The 18082-nt window shown below is 45.3% G+C and overlaps 1 protein-coding gene across 1 annotated transcript in view; it reads right to left on the bottom strand.

Moving 5' to 3' along the window:
• Positions 1-5974: 5974 nt before the first annotated feature.
• MUC1 (mucin 1, cell surface associated) overlaps positions 5975-18082 on the bottom strand; it is a 43134-nt gene continuing 31026 nt past the window's right edge. The window contains exons 2-7 of the mRNA XM_069768885.1: positions 14696-16257; positions 14525-14598; positions 14239-14375; positions 14007-14125; positions 13681-13812; positions 5975-6740 (exon numbers count right to left, since the gene is read on the bottom strand). Of these exons, the coding sequence (XP_069624986.1) occupies positions 6672-6740; positions 13681-13812; positions 14007-14125; positions 14239-14375; positions 14525-14598; positions 14696-16257 (2093 nt within the window). The 3' untranslated portion in view covers positions 5975-6671. The remainder of the gene's footprint in view (positions 6741-13680; positions 13813-14006; positions 14126-14238; positions 14376-14524; positions 14599-14695; positions 16258-18082) is intronic.

Here is an 18082-nt window from a genome sequence, read left to right as displayed (position 1 = left end):
TGTCCCAATCCCACCCCCCCATGCTCCGATGCCACCCCCCCGTGCTCCGACGCCCCCCCCCCGTGCCCCCATCTCCCCCCCTTATACTTATCCGGTCCCGTTGTCCGTCCGGCCGTCTTCTCCCTGGGCGCCGCCATCTTGCAAAATGGCGGGCGCATGCGCAGTGCGCCCGCCGAATCTGCCGGCCGGCAGATTCGTTACAAAGTGCATTTTGATCACTGAGATATAACCTATCTCAGTGATCAAAATAAAAAAAATAGTAAATGACCCCCCCCCCCTTTGTCACCCCCATAGGTAGGGACAATAAAAAAATAAAGAATTTTTTTTTTTTTTTTCCACTAAGGTTAGAATAGGGTTAGGGTTAGGGGTAGGGTTAGGGGTAGGGTTAGGGGTAGGGTTAGGGTTAGGGTTAGGGGTAGGGTATTTTCAGCCATTTTAACCCTAAAAAAATTCCTAGAAAACACACAGACTCTGGCTAGAAAACTGCATCAAAAAACGCATCAAAAAACGCATCAAAAAAGGACCAAAAAAGGACCAAAAAAAGGACCTGCGTTTTCTGCCAAGAGCTGCAGTTTTTTAAAAAACAGTCCTGAAAAAAAAAGGATGGAAATCAGGAACGTGTGAACATACCCTTAGTGTTGTGTTCCAGGTGTCACAGTGGTTTATTGCTGTGTTCTAAATGTACCTGTGGTTCAGTGTTGTGTTTCTGGTGTCACTGTAGTTTAGTGCTGTATTCCTGGTGTCCCTGTGGTTTAGTGTTGTGTTCTTGGTGTCCCGGTAGTTTAGGGCTGTGTTCTTTTTGTTCCTGTGGGTTAGTTCTGGTGGTCTAGTGTTGGGTTCCTGGATTCCTAGTGGTTTAATTTTGTATTCCTGGTGTCACTGTGGTAATGTTGTGTTCCTGGTGTCCCAGTAGCTTATGGCTGTGCTCCTGGTGTTCGTCTGGTTTATTGCTGTGTTCCTGGGGTCCCTGTGGATTAGTGTTGTGTTTCTGGTGTCCCTCTGGTTTTGTGTTATGTTCCAGGTGTCCCGTTTGTTTACTGTTGTGTTCCTGGTGTACAAGTTGTTTAGTTTTGTTTCTCGTGTCATTTTGGATTAGTACTGTGTTCCTGGTGTTCCGTTGGTTTATTGTTGGTTCCTGGTGTCCCTGTGTTTTAGTGTTGTGTTCCTGGGGTCTCTGTGGTTTATTGTTGTGTCCTGGTGTCCATGTAGTTTAGTGTTGTGTTCTTGGTGTCCCTGTGATTTAGTGTTGTGTTTCTCGTGTCCTTATGGTTTAGTGTTGTGTTACTGGTGTCACAGTGGTTTATTGCTGTTTTCCTGGTCTCCTTGTGGTTTAATTTTGTGTTTCTGGTGTCCCTTTGGTTTAGTGGTGTGCTCCTGGTGTCCCTGTGGTTTATTGTTGTGTTCCTGATGTCTCTGTGGTGTAGTTTTGGGTTCCTGGTGTTTCAGTGGTTTAGTGTTGTTTTCTTGGTGTCCCTGTGGTTTAGTGTTGTGTTCCTTGTGCAGCTTGGTTTTAGTGTTGTTTTTGGTATCCCTGTGATTAGTGTTGTGCCCCTGGTGTCCTTATGGTTTAGTGCTGTGTTCCTGGTGTCCCGGAGGTTCAGTGTTGTATCTCCAGTCACAGTGCAGACAGACTTGCACAGGCAGGAGGTCACTCCCACAAGGAGACCTGTACCTCCTTCAGTTAACCATTCCACCACAGCAGAGAGGGAAGGTATGAAGGAAGAGAGTGAGCAAGAGCTGCGCCCACAGCAGTCCAGGCACATAATGATGTGGAGGAGGCGAGTGACGGAAAGTTCCTTTATTTATCTCAAATCACTGAACAGTTTACATATAAATAGACATTTCTGTAGTCACATGGCGCAGAGTGCACCCATCTGCAACAGCTGTATACAGTGCAGTCTGCTCTCTGCTGAAGCTAACTGTGGGGTGTATATAGGCAAATCAGATTGTGGGGTATACAAGTGAAGAAGAACGTGGGATATACAGGCAGACTGCAGGGTATACAGGCGGAGTAGATCGTGGGCTATACAGGCAAACTGGTGTATTCAGTAAAGCAGACTGCGGAGCATATCTTGGGCTAACAGGCAAACTGCAGGGTATACAAGCGGAGCAGAATGCGATGTAAACACACAGAGTGCTGAGTATACAGAAGGATTAGTATACAGGCTATACAGGTAGACCATGGGGTGTACAGGCAGAGAAGAATACAGGCAGACTGTGGTATAATGGCAGAGCAGAATGTAGGGTATACAGGTAGACTTTGGGGTATACAGGCGGAGTACAATAAAGGCTATACAGGCAGACTGGAGAGGCATACAGGCGGAGAAGGATACAGGATATTCAGGTAGACTGTGAGGTATACAGGTGGAGAAAAATACAGGTTATACACGTAGAAAGTGGGGTATACAGGCAATGCAGAATGTGGGGTATACAGAAGGATTATTAAACAGTTTATTTAGGTAGACTGTGGTGTATACAGGTGAAGCAGAATATAGGCTATATAGGTAGACTGTGGGGTATACAGGCAGAGGAGGATGCGTTGTATACAGGCAGACTGCTGGGTTTACAGGAGGATTAGTATACAGGCTATACAGGTAGACTGCAGGGTATACAAGCATAGAAGAATATAGGCTATTCAGGTAGACTGTGATATACAGGTGAAGAATACAGGCTATTCAGGTAGACTGTGTGGTATACAGGATATACACGGAGAATTTGGAGCATACAGACAGAGCAGTATGTGAGGTATTAGTATAAAGTCTATTCAGATAGACTGTGGGGTATACAGGCGAAGTAGAATACAGGATATACATGTAGATTGCAGGGTATACAGGCAGAGAAGATTACAGTCTATACAGGTAGGCTGTGGGGTATACAGGCAGAGAAGATTAAGGCTATACAGGTAGGCTGTGGGGTATACAGGTGGAGAACAATAAAGGCTTTACAGGTAGACTGCAGGGGTATACAGGGGGAGAAGGATACAGGCTATTACGGTAGACTATGGGGTATACAGGTGGAGAAGAAAACAGGCTATACAAGTAGAAAGTGGTGTAAACAGGCAGAGAAAAATGTGTATACAGGCAGATTGCTGGGTATACAGGAGGATTAGTATACAGGCTATACAGGTAGACTGTGAGGTATACAGGCGGAGCAGAATATAAGATATATCAGTAGACTGGGGTATACAGGCTTAGAGGAATACATACTATACAGGTAAACTGTGGAGTATAATGGCAGAGCAGAATATACGTAGACTGTGGTATAATGGCAGATGAAAATACAGGGTATAAAGGCAGAGAAGAATACACGCTATACAGGTAGATTGTAGGGTTTACAGGCGGAGAAGAATATAGGCTATACAAGTAGAATGTGGGGTATACAGGCACAGCAGAATGTGGGGTATACAGATGGAGCAGAATGCGAGGTATACATGCAGAGCAGTACGTGTGGTATATAGACAAAGCAGAATGCGGTTGTATACAGGCGGAGCAGCATGTTGGGTATACAGGCAGAGCAGACTTTAGTGATCACTGTTCACATGTTGGGCAACCACTTATTCCCAGACTGCACCATGGGAGCAGTGTATGAGCGGAGACTTTGGCATTAGGAGCAGTAAGGGAGTAGGAACAGTCATGCACATTGAGACACTGGTTCTGCTGCTCCAGAGTGGTCTTCTCTATGGTGGGCGAGAAGTAGGTTATTGTCCAAGCGGGGAATCACTGCCAAAGCAAACCAGAGGCTCCAGAGCAAGCAAGTTTATGCAGGTCGCTGAGGGTGTCAATATAGGGAGAGAGCATTCCTACTGGTCACTGGGGCAGAAGATGGCAAGGATAAAGGAGTAACAAACAGGTCTTCTCTATAAAAATAACTACACTTCTCTAAACAAACAACTGTACAGTCCTCTCAGCATATGTAACAACTGCTCAGTCCTCTCACCATATCTAACAACCGGACAGTCCTCTCACCATATCTAACAACTGCTCAGTCCTCTCACAATATCTAACAAATGTAAAGTCCTCTCACCATATCTAACAACTGTACAGTCCTCTCACCATATCTAACAACTGTACAGTCCTCTCAGCATATCTAACAACTTGTGCAGTCCTCTCACCATATCTAACAACTGCTCAGTCCTCTCACCATATCTAACAACTTGTGCAGTCCTCTCACTATAGCTAACAAATGTACAGTCCTCTCACCATATCTAACAACTGTACAGTCCTCTCATCATATCTAACAACTGTACAGTCCTCTCAAGATATCTAACAACTGCTCAGTCCTGTCACCATATCTAACAACCGCACAGTCCTCTCAACATATCTAACAACTGTACAGTCCTCTCAACATATCTAACAACTGCTCAGTCCTCTCAACATATCTAACTGCTCAGTCCTGTCACCATATCTAACAACTGTACAGTCGTCTCAACATATCGTAACAACTGCTCAGTCCTCTCAGCATATCTAAGGCTACGTTCACATTAGCGTTATGCATGTTTGCGTCGGGTTTGCGTCGGGCGACGCATGCGTCATGCGCCCCTATATTTAACATGGCTTTTTGTGCTGCGTTGTGCGACACATGCGTTTTTTTTGCCGCAAGCGTCGGGCCGAGAAAACACAACAAGTTGCATTTTTCTTGCGTTCAAATTTCGGCAAAAAACGACGCATGCGTCGCAAAACGCATCGTTTTTGCGTGCGTTTTGTTGCGTTTTTGTTTGCGTTGTGCGTTGCGTCGCCATATCTAACAAATGTACAGTCCTCTCACCATATCTAACAACTTGTGCAGTCCTCTCACCATATCTAACAAATGTACAGTCCTCTTACCATATCTAACAACTATACAGTCTTTTCTCTATATCTAACAACTGTACAGTCCCTTAAATAACAACCATACAATGCTTTCTCCACGCCATATCTAACAACCATACAGTCCTCTTCTAATTAACAAGCACACAGTCCCCACCCCATATCTAACAAACGCACAGTCCTCTCTCTATATCTAAGAACTGCACAGTCCTATTTCTGTATCTAAAAACTGCACAGTCCTCTCACCATATCTAACAATCGTACAGTCCTCTCCATATCTAACAACTGCACAATCCTCTCTCTATATCTAAAAACTACACAGTCCTCTCACCATATCTAACAACCGTATAGTCTTCTCTCCATATCTAACAACTCTACAGTTCTCTCTCAATATCAAAAACCCCCAGTCCTCTCTCCATATCTAACAAATGTACAGTCCCTTACTTAAGTACGTACAATGCTGTCTGCAGATTATATATACACTCCATATAATCCTTTCAATAACAATATTCAGTCTTCTCTCCATATCTAACAACCATACAGTCCCATAAATAACAACCATTCAATGCTCTTTCCATATCTAATAATCCTTACAGTCCTCTGTCCATATCTAACAACCATACTGTCTTCTCTCCATAGCATACAACCGAACAGTCCCAAATAACTACCATACATTACTCTCACCATATCTAGCAACCATAGAGTTGTATGTCCCTCTATATCTAATAACTGTACAGTCCTCTCTCCATATCTAATAACCATACAGTCGTCTCTCCATATCTAACAACCGCACAGTCCTCTCTCCATATTTAAAAACTATACAGTCCCCTACATAAGTTCCGTACAATGCTCTCTCCAGGTTATATACATATATATATATATACTGTATGTATATATATATATATATACATATATATACACATATACACACACCATATATCGTAATCCTCTCAATAACAACCGTACAGTCCCCTCTTCATATCTTACAACCATACAGTCCTCTAGATAACTGTACAGTCCTCTAAATAAATGTACTCTTTCTCCGTATTATATATATACATCATACAGTCCACTCAATAACAACCCTTACAGTCTTCTATGTCAATTCTTTATATATCAACCGTAAAGTCCTCTAAATAACTATTCAGTCCACTCAATAACAACCGTCTCTGTGTAAATTCTTTATATAGCAATCGTACAGTCCTTTCTGTACAATAATGTGAAATTTGATGGCCTCCTCCTTTACTCCTGTTTGAAGACCATGAACATGGCGGTTCATTCTATTAAACCTCCTGTCTTATAGGGAGTGCAGGACTAGGCTTGATGCTTTTCCAGTGTCCACGCTTTTCTTTTTTTTATATGGGGATGATGGTGCAGATTGCTGTGATTGTAGTTATTGTCCGCTCACAGCGAATGTCAGTATTGAATCCACATCTGTATCTGGCCAGATACCACGTAACATCTCAAGCCCTGAAAATGTCATCAGTCTGTAATGAATTGTTCATTAAGAGAAGAAAAAATATGGTTGATGACCACAGGTGGGAGTGATGTCATCAGGTAAAGCTGTACATAATGGTGGAAAGACAATGGTCTCCAACTGTGAGCTCCTTTAAGCTGCTGATAAGAAGAACTTGGCATATGGTCCAATGCCATAGGATACAATGGCAATGACACACAAGGTAACAATGCCATGATGTGAAGATATCACAGCCTAGAGATACAACAATATGGAAAGATGATGCACAGATACAATGATGGGTTCTTCACTTGTCATTTAAACAACAGGTCCATAACAAGTCTGTGGGCAGAGTCCATGTGGCCCCTATCCCGGAGCTCTGGCCCAGTCCCATAGTTTTGTGGTGGAGCTCACAAGTCATTGGTCTCTAGGCCTTGATTGGAGTACGAGTACAGATTCTTAGTCCCATTACCTGAAGGCTGAAGAGAGAGAGAGAGAGAAAAAGGGTTAATGTATGATCTGAGGCTCCTCAAGGTTCAGGATATGAAAGTCTCCAGCAATAAGAGGCTTAAGGAGAAGAATGAGGATGTGACCACAGAGTGTGTTCAGTTACAGGAAGAATCTGATGAATACCCCAGAACAATGGAAGGAATTGACTTAAGAGGCCAAGAAGAATCAAGACACAAGTGTGCAAGGAAATCAAAGTGACTCCTGGAGACTCAAGGTGGGGGGTGGATAGGGTGTAAACATGCGCACTGTTCCCAGCCGCCTGTCTCAGGTGTAGCAGGCACCACCAGCTGTGGACAAGAGGGGCTCTTTGTCACTATTTGGATATGGATGTTCATGCAAGTCAAGGTTTTAATGATTAACCATGGAAGACTTGTCTCTGTCATCACCTCCCCTCAGAGGTCCAGTCACCACCAGCTTACAGATCTGAGAAAAAACATTTGCATCGTATGTGACCAGATCATGCTTTGTGGGGTCAGATGGTGCCAAGACTTAGCCCAGAAGAAAAAGTGGCCCCAGATGACCCAGCCTCTTCAACCAGTTGCTCAGACACCACATAATGGTCCAGACTGGATAATATCTGTACCACTGGCAGGATATCCATGGAAAGATCCAATACAAGATCGCCTGACGCCCGGCAATCAGCCCTCATGAACACCGTCTGAGGCCTGGCCCAAGTGGGCCAAATCGAATACGCTATGACAGATGTGGTGAAGTTTTGCTGGACAAGGTGTGGGGGTCTCCTGTTCTAACTTTGGTTTTCTGGATTTTCTGCCCTGTTTAAAAATGGTAAAGGCCTGCAAATAATGGAAAGAGCTAGAAACCAACCATGTCTGGTTTATCGGTCTGCAGAGAGGATTATACAGAAAAGATGCTGGTGCCACCAAAGGGAGGGGGGCTTCTGACGTCACTGCAGGGGACAGGGGCTGCTGGCAGTGTCACTGCAGGGGAGAGGGGCTGCTGGCAGTGTCACCGCAGGGGAGAGCGGCTGCTGGCAGTGTCACTGCAGGGGAGAGCGACTGCTGGCAGTGACACCGCAGGGGAGAGCGGCTGCTGGCAGTGTCACTGCATGGGAGAGGGGCTGCAGACTGTGTCACTGCAGGTGAATGGGGCTGCTGGCATCGCTTCAGGGGAGAGGGGCTGCTGAAATCACTGCAGGGGAGAGGGGCTGCTGGCAGTGTCACCACAGGGGAGAGGGGCTGCTGGCAGTGTCACTGAAGTTGAGAGGGGCTGCTGGCAGTGTCACTGCAGGAAAGAGGGCATTCTGGCAGTGTCACTGCAGGGGAGAGCGGCTGCTGGCAGTGTCACTGCAGGGGAGAGTGGCTGCTGGCAGTGTCACCGCAGACGAGAGCAGTTGCTGGCAGTGTCACCGCAGGGGAGAGCGGCTGCTGGCAGTGTCACTGCAGGGGAGAGGAGTTGCTGGCAGTGTCACTGCAGGAAAGAGGGGCTCCTGGCAGTGTCACTGCAGGGGAGAGCGGCTGCTGGCAATGTCACTGCAGGGGAGAGTGGCTGCTGGCAGTGTCACCGCAGAAGAGAGTGGCTGCTGGCAGTGTCACCGCAGAAGAGAGCGGCTGCTGGCAGTATCAGTGCAGGGAAGAGGGGCTGCAGACTGTGTCACTGCAGTGGAATGGGGCTGCTGGCATCGCTTCAGGGGAGAGGGGCTGCTGAAATCACTGCAGGGGAGAGGGGCTGCTGGCAGTGTCACCGCGGGTGAGAGGGGCTGCTGCCAGTGTCACTGAAGGGGAGAGCGGCTGCTGGCAGTGCCACTACAGGGGAGAGCGGCTGCTGGCAGTGTCACCGCAGAGGAGAGTGGCTGCTGGCAGTGTCACCACAGAGGAGAGTGGTTGCTGGCAGTGTAAATGCAGGGGAGAGCAGCTGCTGGAGTCACTGCAGGGGAGAGCAGCTGCTGGCAGTGTCACAGCAGGGAAGAGCGGCTGCTGGCAGTGTCACCACAAATGAGAGCTGCTGCTGGCAGTGTCGTTGCAGGGTAGAGGGGCTGCAGGCTGTGTCACTGAAGGGGAGTGGGGCTGCTGGCGTCACAGCAGGGGAGAGGGACTGCTGGCGTCACTGCAGGGGAGAGAGACGGCTGGCGTCACTGCAGGGGAGAGGGACTGCTGCAGAATCTGCAGGGGAGAGGGACTGCTGCAGAATCTGCAGGGGAGAGGGGCTGCTGCTGTCTCTGCAGGGGAGATGGACTACTGATGTCACTACAGGGGAAAGGAGCTGCTGGTGTCACTGCAGGGGAGAGGGGCTGCTGGAGTGTCACTGGCGGAGATGGGATTCTGGTGTCACTGCATGGGAGACAGACTGCTGGTGTCACTGCAGGGGAGAGGGGCTGCTGGTTTTACTGGAGGAGAGAGGGGCTGCTAGTGTCACTGGGGGAGAGGGGCTGCTGCTGTCACGGGGTGAAGGGCTGCTGGTGTCACGGGGAGAGGGGCTGCAAGTGTCACTGCAGGGAAAATGGGCTGCTGGTTTCGCTGCAGGAGAGAGAGGCTGCTGGCGGAGAGGGATGCTGGTGTCACTGCAGGGAAGATGGACTGCTGCTGTCACTGTAGGGGACAGAGGCTGCTGTTGTCACTGTGGTAGAGGGGCTGCTGGTGTCACTGCAGGGGAGAGGCGCTACTTGGTCAGTAGGTCTGGTTTCGGGTGCACTGTGGATGATGATGGCGCCACCTGTCTCTGATTTATTATGGGAACATGTGACTGCACTAGGTGGTGCAATGGTCTGCAAGAGGCTCTGGCATCCTGCTGACACCAGTCACATGGCTGTCAAGGACAAGAGAAATGTGACTTGCAGGCAGAATGCAAGTAGAGTGGTGGCTAATATGGAAGAGGCGAGGATGTATAGTAGATTGATCAGGGGACGAGGATATCTCAAGCAATAAGCCAAGCAGTGAGCAGATGATGAATATTACAGTCCTCTTTCAAAACACCATGATGTCAGAGTACATTATATGTCACATTAGTGCATATGACCAGAGGACGAAGAAGAGGAAAAGGAGGAAAGAAGAGCAAGATGAGGAATAGGAAATGGGATAGGAAGGAAGTAAGAGGAGAAATATGAGGAGGAACAAGAAGAGGAAGAAAAATAAGAAGAAGAAGAAGAGAAAACGGAGGAAGAGGAAAAGGAAGAAGGAGGAGGAGACAAGGAGGGAGTTACATAGGTGGAAGAGAAAGAAGAAAGATGAGGAGGTGGAGCAAGAGGAATTTAAAGAATAGAAGGAGGCAGAAAAATAAGAATAAGAGAAAGAGGAGATAAGGAAGGGCAAGATGGGGAGGGTGACAAAATGGAGGAGGAAGATGTATGGGAGGAGAACAGGAGCTTAAGGTAGGAATTCATCGTAGAGGAAGATGAGGAGGAGAAAGAAGAAAAAGTGGAGAAGAAATGAGAGCAAGATGTAGAGGATTGGAGCCAGAGAAAGAGAAGGGGGAAGAAGGACAAGAGAAGAAGGAGGAACAGTAAAAAGAAAAGGAGGAGGAATAAGATGAAGGCAAGGTATTGGAAAAGTAATAAAAGGAGGAAAAGGAGACATTGAAGAGTAAAAGAAAATGGAATAGGATGAGAAAGAGAATGAGGAACGAGAAAAAATGGGGGAGAAGAGAAAGTAGGAGAGGAGGAGTAGGAGCCAGCAAAGGATAAAGAGGAGCAAGTAAAGGAGGAAGCGTAGTGAAGGGATGAAAGAGGAAGAAGGAGAAAGGAATCATGAAGGAGGACGATAAGGAAGGAGAAAGAAGAGGAGGGAGAGGCATTGTATTTAGACAGCTTCAAACACCTCAAGGTTGTTCCACTTACAGCTGAGACTTGGACCATTGCTACAATGGCTCCTCTAACAAGAATACTCCATCACTCACAATATCCCTGTCCCATAATGGTCAGGGCTCAATACCGTGTTTATACAGTAACTATGGCCAATATAGGGGTGAATAAGATACTTAATGCATAAACCTCCCATACAGCACTGGCTGCTTCCCCTAATGTCACCTGCACTGTTCACATGTCTACCAGGCATCCAGCATAAATGTCAATCATTAACCAGGTGCAACAAGCAAAGAAATGTTCATAGCAAAAAGGTGTGAAGCTACATCACAAAATGAAAGCGGCCACAAGCCCCAAGTGAAGCCACCTCTATTGACTGAAGCATGGGTTTCTATAGCTATTATTCTATAGCTGGAGCTACCAACCCTCAAAAGATTACTCTATAAATATAACCACAAACCCTGAGAGGAGCAGTTTCTATAAATAGATCCACAAGGGCTAAAAAGAGCCACCACTATAAATTGAGCCACAAAGTCTGAGAGGTGACACTTCTCTAAATGAAGCTACCAACCCTGAGAGGAGCCATCTCTATAGATGAAGCCACCAACCCTGATATGAGCCACCTATATTGACTGAACCATGAGTCTTGAGAAGAGATGCTTCCAAAGCTCGAGCCACCAACTCTCAGAAGATCTCTATAAATGCAATTACAAACCCTGAGAAAAGTATTTTCTATAAATGAAACCATACGCTCTGTGAGGAACCACCTCTATAAATTAAGCCACCAATCCTGAGATGAGCTTCCTCTATAGTTAAAGCCACCAACCCTGAGAGGAGCCACCTCTATAGATGAAACCACCATCCCTGAGAGGAGCCATCTCTATAGACAACCCCAAGAGGAGCTACCACTATACACCAAATTCCAAATTATTAAGCAAATTACATTTTTCTTGGATTTTCCTAAATGGTCGGTGCAAATGACAGTCAGTCTAATAAAAGTCATCACCTGTTAAAGTATACATCAAATTTTATTGGAGGTTTATGATAATAATCTCCAAAATGAATAAAAACTCAAAAGGAACTGTTCAAATTATTAGGCACAGTAGAATTTCTAAACATGTGATATGTTTTAAAGAACTGAAAATGCTCATTTGTGGAATTTGCAGCATTAGGAGGTCACATTCAGTGAACAAAAGCTATTTAACTCCAAAACATCCTAACAGGCCAAGTTACATGTTAACATAGGAATCCTTCTTTGATATCACCTTCACAATTCTTGCATCCATTGATCTTGTGAGTTTTTGGAGAGTTTCTGCTTGTATTTCCTTGCATGAAGTCAGAATAGCCTCCCAGAGCTGCTGTTTTGATGTGACCTGCCTCCCACCCTCATAGATCTTTTGCTTGATGATACTCTAAAGTTTCTCTATAGGGTTGAGGTCAGGGGAAGATGGCGGCTACACCATGAGTTTATCTTCTTTTAGGCCCATAGCAGCCATTGACTCAGAGGTATTCTTTGCAGCATAAGCTGGTGCATTGTCATGCATGAAGATGATTTTGCTCCTGAAGGCACATTTCTGCTTTTTATACATGGAAGAAAGTTGTCAGTCAGAAACTCTACATACTTTGCAGAGGTCATTTTCACACCTTCAGGAACCTTAAAGGGCCCTACCAGCTGTTTCCCAATGATTCCGGCCCAAAACATGACTCTTCCACCTCCTTGCTGATGTCGCAGCCTTGTTGGGACATGGTGGCCATCCACCAACCATCCACTACTCCATCCATCTGGACCATCCAGGGTTGTTCGACACTCATCAGTAAACAAGACTGTTTGAAAGTTAGTCTTCATGTATGTCTGGGCCCACTGCAACCGTTTCTGCTTGTGAACACTGTTTAAAGGTAGCCGTATAGTAGGTTTATGAACCACAGCGAGCCATTGAAGGATCCCACACCTTGAGGTTCGAGGGACTCCAGTGGCACGAGCAGCTTCAAATAACTGTTTGCTGCTTTGTAATGGTATTTTGGCGGCTGCTCTCTTAATCCAATGAATTTGTCTGGCAGAAACCTTCCTCATTATGCCTTTATCTACATGAATTCGGCCTGAGCTCTGTTTCAGTTACAAATCTCTTCACAGTATGATGATCACTCTTAAGTTTTCGTGAAATATCTAATGTTTTCATACCTTGTCCAAGGCATTGCACTATTTAACGCTTTTCAGCAGCAGAAAGATCCTTTTTATTTCCCATATTGCTTGAAACCTGTGGCCTGCTTAATAATGTGGAACATCATTTTTAAGTAGTTTTCCTTTAATTAGAATCACCTGGAAAACTAATTATCACGTGTTTAAGATTGATTTCAGTGATCCATTGAGCCCTGAGACACAATACCATCCACAAGTTTATATGAAAAACAAAACAATTAAATCTTTATAACACTTAAATCCAATTTGCATAATAATTTGGAACACAGTGTAGATGAAGCCACCAACCCTGAGAAAAGCTACCTCTAAAGATGAAGCCACCAACCCTGACTGGAACCACTCCAATAGATGAAGCCAACAACCCTGAGAGGAGCTACCTCTATAGTTAAAGTTGCTAGATAAAACCACCTTTATCAATTGAACAATAACATCTGAGAGAAGCTTCTTCTGTAACTGGGGCCACCAACCCTCAGAAGATCTCTCTTTGTAAATTGAATTACAAGTCCTGGGAGGAGACGCTTCTAAAAATGGAGTCACGGGCCCTGAAAGAAACTGTTTCTATAAATGTAGCCACAAGCCCTGAAAAGAGTCACCTCTTTAGATGGAACCACAAACCCTGAGAGGAGCCATCTCTATAAATGGAGCCACCAATCCAGGGAGGAGCCACCTATATTGATGGAGTCATAGGCCCTAAGAAGAGTTGACCTGAGAGCCATCATCGCTGAAGTTTAGCTACAAGCCCTAACCGGATCCATCTAATGAAGTAGTAAGAACTTATTTTATAGGAGCCAGAACAACTGCACGTCTACATACAACAGCACAAACTTCCTTATGGTTCTAAATAATTATAGACATCAGTTCAATCTCTACAGACTCTGGTAAAAATATCTACTACATATTACACCAGCCTAGTCATATGCCATGAAGATCTCAAGCCATGAGTAACAAGAGCACTTACGTCATGTTTGGTTGGTGCCACATATCGTCCATGTGTTTGGTAGGATGTATAGTCATTCATGGAGTGGTAGGAACCACGTGTCGCAAACACATCCATGTATCCTGTAGACCTTTTTCTGCACAACATGACAGTCTGACGAGAAGACAATCAGAGTTAGCAAGATACAAGTGACAGAGGAACCTCTGGAGAGCCAGGACACAAGGACAGAAGTCATTCATAGATCACTACATGGATAGAATCAAGCCAATACTATACATAGGTCACTGCGTTCCCCTTCCATGTTAACAATTAAAGGTAAATATTAAAAATAGGGGGATTGCACTCACCAGGATAATCAGGAAAATAATAGCAAGCAGCAGGATGATGGCGGCCAGAACCAGCAGAGCAATGCCCCATCCTGGGACAGGGGCTGAAGAGGCATCAGATAATATTGGATCGGTACTGACTGTAAGGAGGAGAATCATGGGCATGTCACAATGTCTTAGTATACAAGCATAATGGTCTATCTGCCACCCAGCATGGTATGTAACAAGCCCGGCTGTTGTCTATGATTCTCACCTTGCAAGTCAGTGATTCTGAGTCCATTAATCTCATTGGAGTTGGTGGACAACGCTTCATCTAGGATGGCTTTAACTCCTTCTGCAGTCTGAGATCCTGTAAATTCAACTCTGGTTTTGGCGATCACAGACCCAGCGCTGATTGGAGGATATGATCAATGACATGAGACCAAAGCAAAAAAACACAAATAGGAGCAGCGATGTGCAGCAGCGGCCACTGACATCATAATGTCCACCACACTGTAGGTGATAACCTACAGTGGAGATCAAAGCCCAAATATTCTCACCTGAAGAGAAGGATGGTGACTCCGGCATACGTGTTTCTGGTGAAGCAGGTGGAGCAGTTATAGACCTCATGAAACTGCAAGAGGCAAAAGCATCAGATATAAATCAGTATAATAGTGAGAAAAGTGTACAACTCTGCCACGTATCCGCCCTGGAGGATGCAGACTGCTTACCATTTTTTTTATGCTGGTCTCCAAATTCTTAAATTCTCCAGAGGTGGGGTCATTCAGGAGGATGGAGTAATCCATATTGGTAATTCGCATTTGTATGTACACATCTGTAATTGCTGGTTGAGTAGATACAGTGGTATGTACTATTGTTGTGGTGGATTCTGTGGTATTGACACCTTTAGTGGTTGATTCTGTGGTATTGGAAGGAGTGGTAGTAGTGGTTGTGGGTTCTGTGGAATTGGAAGGCGTGGTAGCAGTGGTGGTCGGTTCCGTGGTATTGACACCTTTAGTGGTTGATTCTGTGGTATTGGAAGTGGTGGCAGCAGTTGTGACAGATTCTGTGGTATTACCACCTTTAGTGGTTGATTCTGTGGAATTGGAAGGATTGGTAGCAGTGGTTGTAGGTTCTGTGGTATTGGAAGGAGTGGTAGCAGTGGTGGTCGGTTCTGTGGTATTGACACCTTTAATGGTTGATTCTGTGGTATTGGAAGTGGTGGCAGCAGTTGTGACAGATTCTGTGGTATTACCACCTTTAGTGGTTGATTCTGTGGAATTGGAAGGAGTGGTAGCAGTGGTTGTAGGTTCTGTGGTATTGGAAGGAGTGGTAGCAGTGGTGGTCGGTTCTGTGGTATTGACACCTTTAGTGGTTGATCCTGTGGTATTAGAAGGAGTGGCAGCAGTTGTGGCAGATTCTGTGGTATTGACACCTTTAGAGGTTGATGCTGTGGTATTAGAAGGATTAGTTGTTGGTTCTGTGGTATTGGAAGGAGTGGTAGCAGTGGTGGTGGGTTCTGTGATATTGACACCTTTAGTGGTAGTTTCCATTGTATTGGAAGGAGTGGTAGCATTGGTTGTGGGTTCTGTGGTATTGTAAAGAGTAGTAGCAGTGGTGGGTTCTGTGGTATTGGAAGGAGTGGTAGCAGTGGTGGTGGGTTCTGTGCTATTGACAGGAGTAGTAGCAGTGGTGGTGGGTTCTGTGCTATTGACATTATTAGTGGTAGATGCTGTGGTATTGGAAGGAGTAGTAGCAGTGGTGGTGGATTCTGTGGTATTGTAAGGTGTGGTAGCAGTGGTGGTCGGTTCTGTGGTATTGTAAGGAGTAGTAGCAGTGGTGGTGGGTTCTGTGGTATTGTAAGGTGTGGTATTGTAAGGTGTGGTAGCAGTGGTGGTGGGTTCTGTGGTATTGTAAGGAGTATTAGCAATGGTGGTGGGTTCTGTGGTATTGGAAGGAGTATTAGCAGTGTTGGGTTCTGTGGTATTTACACCTTTAGTGGTAGATTCTATGGTATTGGAAAGAGTAGTGGCAGTTGTGGCAGGTTCTGTGACACTGTCATTTCTAGTGCTAGCTTCTGTGGTATTGGTTGTACTGCGTTCTGTAACACTGGCCCCTGCGGTTGTAATTCCTGGATTGGGATGACTGGTTGTAGTGGTATCTGTCACACCGACACCACTTACTGTGGTTTCTGTAGTATGTTGACCTGTTGTTTTCATTTGTGTTGTATTTTGCGCAGGGTCGGTTGCTGTGGTGGTTGATTGTATATTTCCAACTGATTCTGCTTTTATCACTGAAATGGAAATGAACATATTAGACCAATAATAAGACTGTAGAACACTGTTTAGTTCTTTCTCCCTGCCTCCTGCTCACATTTCTTCTAAGACATGTTTAGTTAAGTTTCCTGTGCAAGCAGAATGTGGAGAAATGAAACCTGACCATGTAGAAAGTATGAGACTTGTGACAAAATCACTTGTGAGGTAATAGAGGGGAGATACAGTGGGGCAAAAAAGTATTTAGTCAGTCAGCAATAGTGCAAGTTCCACCACTTAAAAAGATGAGAGGCGTCTGTAATTTACATCATAGGTAGACCTCAACTATGGGAGACAAACTGAGAAAAAAAAATCCAGAAAATCACATTGTCGGTTTTTTTAACATTTTATTTGCATATTATGGTGGAAAATAAGTATTTGGTCAGAAACAAAATTTCATCTCAATACTTTGTAATATATCCTTTGTTGGCAATGACAGAGGTCAAACGTTTTCTGTAAGTCTTCACAAGGTTGCCACACACTGTTGTTGGTATGTTGGCCCATTCCTCCATGCAGATCTCCTCTAGAGCAGTGATGTTTTTGGCTTTTCGCTTGGCAACACGGACTTTCAACTCCCTCCAAAGGTTTTCTATAGGGTTGAGATCTGGAGACTGGCTAGGCCACTCCAGGACCTTGAAATGCTTCTTACGAAGCCACTCCTTCGTTGCCCTGGCGGTGTGCTTTGGATCATTGTCATGTTGAAAGACCCAGCCACGTTTCATCTTCAATGCCCTTGCTGATGGAAGGAGGTTTGCACTCAAAATCTCACGATACATGGCCCCATTCATTCTTTCATGTACCCGGATCAGTCGTCCTGGCCCCTTTGCAAAGAAACAGCCCCAAAGCATGATGTTTCCACCACCATGCTTTACAGTAGGTATGGTGTTTGATGGATGCAACTCAGTATTCTTTTTCCTCCAAACACGACAAGTTGTGTTTCTACCAAACAGTTCCAGTTTGGTTTCATCAGACCATAGGACATTCTCCCAAAACTCCTCTGGATCATCCAAATGCTCTCTAGCAAACTTCAGACGGGCCCGAACATGTACTGGCTTAAGCAGTGGGACACGTCTGGCACTGCAGGATCTGAGTCCATGGTGGCGTAGTGTGTTACTTATGGTAGGCCTTGTTACATTGGTCCCAGCTCTCTGCAGTTCATTCAATAGGTCCCCCCGCGTGGTTCTGGGATTTTTGCTCACCGTTCTTGTGATCATTCTGACCCCACGGGGTGGGATTTTGCGTGGAGCCCCAGATCGAGGGAGATTATCAGTGGTCTTGTATGTCTTCCATTTTCTAATTATTGCTCCCACTGTTGATTTCTTCACTCCAAGCTGGTTGGCTATTGCAGATTCAGTCTTCCCAGCCTGGTGCAAGGCTACAATTTTGTTTCTGGTGTCCTTTGACAGCTCTTTGGTCTTCACCATAGTGGAGTTTGGAGTCAGACTGTTTGAGGGTGTGCACAGGTGTCTTTTTATACTGATAACAAGTTTAAACAGGTGCCATTACTACAGATAATGAGTGGAGGAAAGAGGAGACTCTTAAAGAAGAAGTTACAGGTCTGTGAGAGCCAGAAATCTTGATTGTTTGTTTCTGACCAAATACTTATTTTCCACCATAATATGCAAAAAAAATGATAAAAAAACAGACAATGTGATTTTCTGGATTTTTTTTTCTCAGTTTGTCTCCCATAGTTGAGGTCTACCTATGATGTAAATTACAGACGCCTCTCATCTTTTTAAGTGGTGGAACTTGCACTATTGCTGACTGACTAAATACTTTTTTGCCCCACTGTATGTGTCACTGCGC

This window comes from Ranitomeya imitator, chromosome 1 (genome assembly GCF_032444005.1).
Source record: "Ranitomeya imitator isolate aRanImi1 chromosome 1, aRanImi1.pri, whole genome shotgun sequence".
Classification (NCBI taxonomy): Eukaryota; Metazoa; Chordata; class Amphibia; order Anura; family Dendrobatidae; genus Ranitomeya; species Ranitomeya imitator.
This window is presented reverse-complemented; position numbering and strand designations above follow the sequence as displayed.